The sequence below is a fragment of the Hemitrygon akajei genome, chromosome 1 (genome assembly GCF_048418815.1).
Source record: "Hemitrygon akajei chromosome 1, sHemAka1.3, whole genome shotgun sequence".
NCBI lineage: Eukaryota > Metazoa > Chordata > Chondrichthyes > Myliobatiformes > Dasyatidae > Hemitrygon > Hemitrygon akajei.
This window is the reverse complement of record NC_133124.1, coordinates 8,072,448-8,082,507: the sequence shown is the minus strand read 5'-3', so window position 1 is coordinate 8,082,507 and position 10,060 is coordinate 8,072,448. Positions and strand designations below refer to the sequence as shown.

Genomic DNA, 10,060 nt, shown 5'->3' with positions numbered 1-10,060 from the left:
ATCTCTTCCATTTCACGCACATCTGCCTACCCCATCCTCCTACCAGCCCTACCAGGGATAGGGTTCCTCTAGACCTCACCTACCACCCCACCAACCTCCGTGTCCAGCAGCTTCCACCATCTCCAACAGGATCCCACCACCAAGCACATCTTTCCCTCCACCCCACCTTCTTCTTTCCCTATCAACTCCCTCGTCCATTCGTCCCTCCTGGCACGTATCCTTGCAAGCGGAACAAGTGCTACACCCGCCCCTACACCTCCTCCCTCACTACCATTCAGGGCCCCAAACAGTCTTCTGGGTGAGGCGACACTTCACTTCAGAATCCTGTGATTCTTATGGGATTATCTACTGCTCCCAGTGTGGCCTCCCGGATAACAGTGAGACCCAAAGTATGTTGGGAGACTGCTTCCACTGAGCACCTACGCGTTGTCCGCTAGCAAAAGCAGGATCTCCCAGTGGCCACCCATTTTAATTCCACTTCCCAGTCCCATTCCGACTACATGTCGGTTCATGGCCTCCTCTACTTTCACAATGAGGTCACACTCAGGTTGGAGGAACAACACCTTACATTCCATCTGGGTAGCCTCCAACCCGATGGCATGAACATCGATTTCTCAAACTTCCAGTAATGCCCCCCCCCATCTCCTTCACTATTCCCCATTCCCAGTTCCCTCTCTCATCTGATCTCCTTCCCTGCCATCACCTCCCTCCTTCCCCTTTAATTTCTTCCATGGCCTTCTGTCCTCTCCTATCAGATTCCCCCTTCTCCAGCCCTGTATCTCTTTCACCAATCAACTTCCCAGCTCTTTACTTTGCCCCCCCCTTGGTTTCACCTATCCCCTTGTGTTTCTTCCTCCCCCCACTCCACCCTTCTTACTCCCACTCCTCATCTTTTTTTCTCCAGTCCTGATGAAGGGTCTCGGCCCGAAATGTTGACCGTATTCTTTTCCATCGACGCTGTCTGACCTGCTAAGTTCCTCTAGCATTTTGTATATGTTGTTTGGATTTCCAGCATCTGCACATTTTCTCTTGTTTTCAACAATGAAGAGCTTTTACAAGGGATTCATTATAATCATGTCAAACAAGGCTGGTTGGTGACAAAGGATGTTCAGGGTCTAGGTCTCATTTCCCCGCTCGAAGGCCAGCGACAAAGGCATCCGTAATCGTGGCTCTGCTCTATGCTCAAAGGCCTGCAATATGGACAGATGATGAAGGACAACAATGGATGGTGGGCTGTCCCAGGTTGGTCCATGTGCACAGGACGCCTGAGGGCGAGTGAGTCAGTGCATCCAGAGTTCAAGGCTGGAGTTCAGGGTCCTGTCACTGGCTAGTTCAGGGAAGATTAAATCTGGAAGGTCAACTCGAAATCTGTATTGGCAGCATGGTGGCTGAAGCCTGCAGACTGGTAGCCCTATCCTGTAGTTATAGTGTGTGTGTGTGGCTGGGAGGGAGGAAACAAAATTTGTTTTGCAACACACACAAAATGCTGGTGGAACACAGCAGGCCAGGCAGCATCTATAAGGAGAAGCACCGTCGACGTTTCGGGCCGAGACCCTTCGTCAAGTTTTGCTGTTGTTTTGTAGTTTTTGTGTTCTGTACTCTTCTGCCGAGCATTGTGGGAATGATACGTAGGCACTGCAATGTGTGGCAGCCTCCAGCACATCCTTTGGTGTGTTTGTAATTAACACAAACGGCACAGATCACTGAACATGTGACAAGTAAATCCAAATCTGAATCTAAATCTGCTGTGGGATCCGATGGACAATTTCCACATAGTTGCAGAAGAAGAACATTTACTGATGTCAAGCAGCTTGAGTCAGGCAGGATTTCCCGGAGGGCAACCGTTTGATTCCAGCCCTCACTTCCATTCTGACATGGCCTCCTCCACTGCCACATTGAGGGCACTCAGGCTGGGAAACACCTCATATTCCATCTGGGTAGTGTCTGACCTGATGGCATGAACATCCATTTCTCTAACTTCCGATAATTCCTGCCCCCTACCCCTTTCTCTCTTTTTCCATTCCCTATTCTTCTCCTCGCCTGCCTTTCACCTCTCCTCCTTCCTTTTCTCCATAGTCTACTCCCCTCTCCTATCAGATTCCTCCTTCTATAGGCCTTTATCTCTTCTATCGCCGCCCAGCTTCTTACTTTATCCCACCCCACTGACCCACCCACCTTTTCCCTCTCCTGGTTTCACTTATCACCTGCCAGCTTGTCCTCCTTCCCTCCCCCCACATTCTTGTTCTGGCTTCTTCCCCCCTTCCTCTCCAGTCCAGTGAAAGATCTCGGCCTGAAATATCGATTGTTTGTTCCTCTCCATAGACGCTGCCTGACCCACTGAGTTCCTCCAGCATTTTGTGTGTGTAACTCTGGATTTCCAGCATCTACAGAATCTCATTTTTTATAAAATTCATCGATGGGACTTTTTCCAGAAAAGTGATTGTACCACCTTCCTCACCAGACGGATGAAGCATCAGAGAAGGAGTAACGTTGACACTTTTTACAGGTGAAATTTCAAAAATATTAGGCCAAATGAACGAACAGGGAAGAAGATCCTGTTGCCTTTGCGGTCAGAGAGAATAAACAAATATTTGTTTAGTCATGTCTTAGTGTAACTTAATTGATGTTTCTTTCATCCAAATACTTCAGGCACAACATTTTACAGGGGAATGCCTAAAGGGGTCACATGTTGCTAGATATATGGGTAATGACCAAAAAGATAAATGGCTGGAGCCGATATCTAGCATAAAACACAATAACAGCTCCCTACTATTTTTGTCCACTGTGAAGTCCTGGCAATGAGCTCCTTTTTACTCGGCACTAAGACATACCATCTTTAATTACCCATGGAGGTAACTAAAGACTGCACGTCTTTATGATGCACCCCACAAGGTAGTTACAATCTTATTACATAATAAATAGAAGCATCCGCCTTAAATACAGAATACAAACAGTACACGCACATTTACACATCCTCATTTCTAAAGAAATGGAATATTCTGCCAATATGGCAGGAAAGGCACCATAAAGCCAACCCAAGCACCTCAGCCCAGTTTTGGACCCAATATGAGAATATACCGGGGAAGACAGTGAAATATACACAGTTGGTGCTAGAACAGCAGGATGCATGTGTGTAAGGAGTGCATTTACCCAGGGCTCTCCCTTACATTTATATTTCTCCCCTTTCAATTCTTAAAGATTAAGGTTTAGCTTCATTTATCTCATGTACGTAGTGAAGTGTGTCGATGGCCAGCACAGTCCGAGTGTTGTGCTGGTGCCCAGCCTGCAATGCTTCTGATGCTAACACAACACACTCACAGCTCAGCAACCCTGACCTGGATATCTCTGGACTGTGGGAGGAAACCGGAGCACCAGGAGGAAACCCACACAGTCACAGGGAGAACATACAGACTCCTTACACACTGCGGTGGGAATTGAACCCTGATCGGTCATCGCTGGCATTGTAAAGTGTTGTGCTAACTGCCCCGACACCATATCACAAGGACACAGGGAAACAGGAGCAGGAGAAGGACATCCTGTCCCACCATTCCCTGTGTTCTAGAGGTGTACGGTGAATTGACATAAATGAGGATCTAAGGCCAGCGTAGAGCATAGATTGAGTGGAATTTTTCTCAGCGTGTAAGTTGGGGGTCATAATTTTAAGGTGATTGGAGGAATATAGCGGGGGGGGGGTGTATGTCAGAGGTAGTTCTTTTTTAACACAGGGAGTGTGCATTGCCCTGCCAGGGGTGGTAGTAGAGGCAGATACATTAGGGACATTTAAGAAACTCTTTGATAGGCACGTAGATGATAGAAACATGGAGGGCTGTGTTGGAGGGAAGGGTTAGATCATGTGCTGAAGGGACTGCAATTTGCCATTTTATTCTCTGTACTGGGTTCTGTGTTATTAATTTACCTTGCTCCACCTCAATGCACTGTGTAATGAACTGATCTGTATGAACAGTAAGCAAGACAAGCTTTTCACTCCAACTCCCTACATGTGACAATAAGAAACCAATTTCTCTTCTTAGTTGTAAAGCAATACCCAGGGCACAGGGTTACAGAAACTATGATTTTTTTGACCTTCTGCAAGTCCTCTCATATGTTTAAAAGGGATTTTTCAGGATGGGAACACTAGTTATAGAAATGCAAACATCTTCAGTTATGGAATGAAGTATCAGCTGGTTACTTCACAGGACATCCTCAGCCTTCAAGAAGAAATGCTCACAAGCAACCTCCCCACAGTAATCAAACCCAACTGTCTCTGAGTCCAGTGTGCCAGTGCACAGCAAGAAGCCACTTCAGAACAAACACGAGGAAATCTGCAGATGCTGGAAATTCAAACAACAACACACACAAAATGCTGGTGGAACACAGCAGGCCAGGCAGCATCGATAGGGAGAAGCGCTGTCGATGTTTCGGGCCGAGACCCTTCGTCAGGACTAACCGAAAGGAAAGATAGTAAGAGATTTGAAAGCCACTTCAGAAGTTTGCTTTGGAGAAGGGAAGGCTTCACTAAAATCACTAAACATGGATTTTCAGAAACAAACTAAACATTGGCCAGCAAAATCACAGCTCATGAAGTGAACGGGAGTAATGTGTTCATCTTATAGGAAAGATGGGATTAAACTGGAAAGAGTGCAAAAAAAATAAAGATTTACAAAGGTGTTGCCAAGACGAGGTATGGTGAGATGTTAAACAATCAGGGCCTTTACTCCTTGGAATGTCGGAGAGTGAGTTCAAAGTTCAAAGTAAACTTGATTTCAAAGTACGTATATGTCACCATATACAAACCTGAGATTCATTTTCTTGCAGGCATTCACACTAGACCAGAGAAATACGACAGAATCAGTGAAAAACTACACACAAACAAGCAACCAAAGTGCAAAAGACAAACCGAGCAAATGAGTAAATAAATAATACTAATTATTGATTAAGATACAGTGCGGACAGGCCCTTGTGGCCCTTCGAGCCGTGCTGCCCAGCAACCCCCTGATTTAACCCTAGCCTAACCATGACCAAATAACCTACCATCTGGTAGGTGGGATGTCTTTGAATGTGGAGGAAACCGGAGCACCCAGAGGACATCCACCTGGTCACCAGGAGAACGTACAAATTCCTTACAGACAGCGGCAGGAACTTGAATTGCAGAATCCTTAAATGTGATTCTGTGGTCTTGTGGGATCAGTGCTGTGTAGGGGTGAGTGAAGTTACCCATGCTGGTTCAGGAGCCTGATGGTTGAGGAGTAAGAACTGTCGAAGAGACAAGTACAATCATTGTGGGGAGTTCACAGATAGGATGGATAGTCCTTTTTCAGGGTTGGAGTATCGAAAACTGGAGAGCTTAGATATAAGGATAGAAATGAGAGGTTTAATGAAAGAATTAGTGTTATGTGTCACGTGCACACAGACACATTGAAATGTACAGTGAAATGCTTCTTTGGCATGGATGACCAACACAATCCAGGGATGCTTGGGGGCAACGCTCAAGTGTCTTCATGGTTCTGACACCCACATAGTTTGTCCACAACTCATTAAACCCAACCTCGTACGTCCTTGGAATGTGGGAACCAGAGCACCAGGAGGAAACCCACACAGTCATGGGGAGAACGTACAAACTCCTTACAGATCATTATCATCATTATGTGCTCATTATGTGCCATGTCGTATGACATGGCCAGTCATCATCTTTCCATGACCATGATTGATCTCGGCAAATCTTTCTAAAGATTGCCTTGTTCTGGGCAATGTCTTTACAAGACATCAATACTTGTCAATACTCGTCAGAGATTGTCTGCCTGGCATCAGTGGTCACATAACCAGGACCTGTGATCTGCACCGGCTGCTTGTATGACCACCCACCACCTGCTCCCATGGCTTCATATTACCCTGACTCTGAACAGGGAGGGGGTGCTAAGCAGGTGCTACACCTTGCCCAAGGAGAAAGTGTGCCTTACACCTCCTTTGGTACAGACGTATTCCCACTCTGCCACCCACCTCACAGTGAGTGACAGGAATTGAATCCTATTCGCTGGCACTGTGAAGCGATGCACCTTCCCTGCCACCCCGCTAAAAACCCAGGGGTAACGATTTTGCATGGCAGGTGGTAGATTCCGGCATATGGAACCAGCTGCCCGAGGAAGTGTTGAGGCAGGTGCATTAAATACATTTAAGAAGGATGTTCCAAAGTTGTCAAGCCGAGGGGTGGTAGTGGGGACAAGTTCCCACTACCTAAAAGTGCTCCTCACGGCATGTGCCTCAAATAGCCTCTGACAACCGAGTCCAACTCCTGGCCTTCTCGTGTGGCTTAGCCTCCAAGCCTGGCGGAACTGTTTCTACTGACAGGAGAGAGGGCGAAGGCAGATCCTGGTGTGCTCTTGTCTTCAACCTTGCTCTGGCAACTCCTGCGACGACACCGGTGCCAAGCTGTATCGGCCCTTGCCCTTCCCTTGGACAACATTGGTGGCGTGGAGAGGGGAGGCTTGCTGTTTGGCAACTGCCGGTCTCCCATACAACCCTGCCCATGCCTGCGCCCTGGAGAGGACTGAAGCAAGACTTTCCAGGCGCAGATCCATGGTCTTGCGAAACTAACGGATGCCATCGTCAAGAAGGATATGGATAGGAATGTGGATGACAATAGAGGGATATGGGACAGGTGCTTGGAAGTGGGAGTAGTTTGAATGTACATTTTGGCTAGCATGGACAAGTGTGGGCTGAAGGGCGTTAGAACTTGAAATCTGACACTATTGACACTTGTAGAATGGTGGTTGTCCATCACGTCTGACCATGAGGGGGAAGAGTCTGCACGGGAAAGTTTTTAAAATGGAAAAGTTGTTGCGCTGGGGCAGTTCCCCTCTCTCGATCTCAGAAGTCCGAGTTCTGCGGTACGAACAAGCGTCGCAAACTCGGGCTGCTGTGGATGACCACGTCGCCCTCTGTGCCCTGCCATGCCCTTCGGTCTCCGCGGGAGCATTGCAACACCACCTTCCCGGCCGTTGGATCTCACCCGTCCTGTCTGCCAGAGCTGACTGCACATGCCAGGACGGGCATATCCCTACCTCACTAGGGTATGAGATCCGCCAGCTACCCTCACCTGGTTTAGCCCGCCTGTCAAAGTGTTGTACCGGGGTGTGGCCGTGGTTGCATGCAAACAGCTACTTGGAGCCGCAGGTGAGGTTTGAGTGTCCAGAGTTACGGATTCAGCATCAATAAATATATAAGCGAGGCGGGTTTCTTATAACAAATAAAACATTTATTAAACACTGAAAAACAAACCCCCAAAAAGTAAACAAATGACTAACGCAACCGGAAATCAGCTGCTGTGCGGCAGCTTAAACAGTTCTTAAAGGAATAAAGCGAAAACAGTTCTTAAAGCGATGTTGCAAAAACAGTTCTTCAAAGTAGTACTGCAAAAGTTCAAAATGCTTACAGTCCATTAAAGGAGAGACTTGTTAGACGATTTAAATTCTCTTTCACGTCGTGTTGTTGCGGTTCCCAGTCAAACTATACTTTTCCCGGAGAATGTACGAAGATGAAAATGAAACGGCTTAAAGGCACTGACCTTTCCTTGACAAAACTGTACCCAACCCTTTCTGCTATTATTCGCAGGGGTTACCACGGGTACAGCCAACGAATTCCTTCCAAATGAGGATCAAACAAGGTCAAACCTGTTTCACCGTCGAAATCGACTTCCCTCGATCTTTTAGCTCCCGAACTCCGATCTTCACTCCCCACTGATCTTTAACTGGCAATTATAAAGAAACTGCCAGCAATGACCTTTTAAACTTCAGGCATTAAATAAAACTCCAACTTTCAACCAAACTGCGTCACAACATTGGACCACGCAGTGGCATGGAGTCAAAATGGCAAATCCAGCCACGAACTGCCCCTCCTCACAGGGAGGGGTCCTCCTTTTATACCCTGTAAAAAAAACCTGTCACATGACCTCTACTGGTGGGAAAATGACGTCACTCCAGCATCACAAGACCATTATCTTAAGTCCAGTATAGCTTCAACACCACTGTCACGTGACAAGTACAAGATACCCACAGGTATGTAACACCAGTGGGGACCAAAGGTGAGTGAGCTGCCCCAAAGTGGACACGACAAGCTTCCTCACCACAGGGGCTACCCCTCCCTGGACACCCCACTTGTAGGATACTTGGCAAGCTATGTATCATCCATGGATAATTTAAGGCCTTCTCTGAGGATCGTCACCTTATCGTGGTGGCGAGGCCTGTGAGTTCCTCTGATCTTGAGTGTGATGCCACCTGGAGCTCAGCTCCTGGCACGGTCGCCCATGGCAGAGTGCGGCCACAGGATTCTGTACCTCCTTCCTGATGGTAGCAATGGGAAGAGGGCATATCCTGGGTGGTGGGGATCCCCTTACAAGATGGCGATACAGCCAGTCAGAATGCTCTCCATGGTACATCTGCAGAAACTTGCGAGTGTCTTTGGTGACATACCAAATCTCCTCAAACTCTTAATGAGTTGTCACTGTCTTACCTTCATTGGCGCTGCATTGATATGTTAGGCCCAGGTTAGGCTCTCAGAGATGCAGAGTCCTTGAAACTGAGTCCATAAGACCATAAGATATAGGAGCAGAAGCAGGCCATTCGGCCCATCGTGTCTGCTCCACCATTCAATCATGAGCTGATCCAATTCTTCCAGTCATCCCCACCCCCTGCTTTCACCCCATACCCTTTGATGCCCTGGCTAATCAAGAACCTATCTATCTCTGCCTTAAGTCCATCCAATGACTTGGCCTCCACTGCCACTGGTGGCAACAAATTCCACAGATTGAATCCATGGGTTGTGGAATCAGTTCAGTTTTGGGTGATTGAAGTTATCCCCTCTGGTTCAGGAGTCTGATGGTTGAGGGGTAATAACTGTTGCTGAACCTGGTGGTGCAGGACCTAAGGCTCCTGTACCTTCTTCCTGATGGCAGAAGAGAGAAGAGCCCTTTCTCTTCTTACTGAACAATCTGAAGGGTTAAACAGTTAAACAGTTACTACATGCTCATGTTAGTCGACCATGATTGAAATCTGCTGTTTGTGAATTATGGAATAATTGGCTATTGGACACTTCACAGAAAGGAAACATTATGTAACTTGAGGACTGTCTCTATAATAAAAAAAATGTATGAAAAATCAACCATAGCAACAGGATTTTAAGGGGGAGGGGAGTGTTGGACGTTGTGGGTTAGGGTTATGATCAGCTGTGAAGCATGTAATTAATATCCCTGACTGTATCTGTTATCTTTCCCACAGGCATGGGTTCAAGTTCCAGAAAAAGTTTCACAATATCAGCAGCTAACTCCCAAACCTACCCCAAGTCAATTAAAAGCCCCTCTCCTGAGCCTGGCGATGAAGCAAAGCTCAGATTAGATTGGACTCTAACCATGAGTGAGAAAGCCAAAGAAAGTGCAGATTCACATTGAGATTTATCTACCCTGAGTACATCAAAATGCACAGCGAACGATGTTTGCGTTAACGACCACCACACCCATGGACGAGCTGGGGGCAGCCCATCAGTGTCGCCCCACCTTCTGGCACCAATGCAGCGTGGCCACAATGCTCAGCAGAACAGCACAAGCAGGAAAACAGAGCATGACAAGAGCAAAACGAGACCATGTAGCACCCACCCACCCATTCACCCATTCACCCACCCACCCATTCACCCATTCACCCATTCACCCATACACCCATTCACCCATTCACCCATACACCCATACACCCATTCACCCATTCACCCATTCACCCACCCACCCATTCACTCATTCACCCATTCACCCATACACCCATTCACCCATTCACCCACCCACCCATTTACCCATTCACCCACCCACCCATTCACCCATTCACCCATTCACCCACCCACCCATTCACCCATACACCCATTCACCCATTCACCCATTCTCCCACCCACCCATTCACCCATTCACCCATACACCCATTCACCCATTCACCCATTCACCCATTCACCCATTCACCCACCCACCCATTCACCCATTCACCCATTCACCCATACACCCATTCACCCATTCACCCACCCACCCATT

The 10,060-nt window shown here is 47.5% G+C and overlaps 1 protein-coding gene across 2 annotated transcripts in view; it reads left to right on the top strand.

Moving 5' to 3' along the window:
• The window catches only part of sdha (succinate dehydrogenase complex, subunit A, flavoprotein (Fp)), a 106,985-nt gene extending 97,354 nt beyond the window's left edge, over positions 1 to 9,631 (top strand). The window contains exon 15 of one of the 2 annotated variants that reach the window (XM_073030340.1): positions 9,270 to 9,631. In XM_073030340.1, coding sequence (XP_072886441.1) covers positions 9,270 to 9,386 — 117 coding nt within the window. In that variant the 3' untranslated portion in view covers positions 9,387 to 9,631. The remainder of the gene's footprint in view (positions 1 to 9,269) is intronic. The other variant, XM_073030490.1, reaches the window with a different exon arrangement.
• Positions 9,632 to 10,060: the final 429 nt, after the last annotated feature.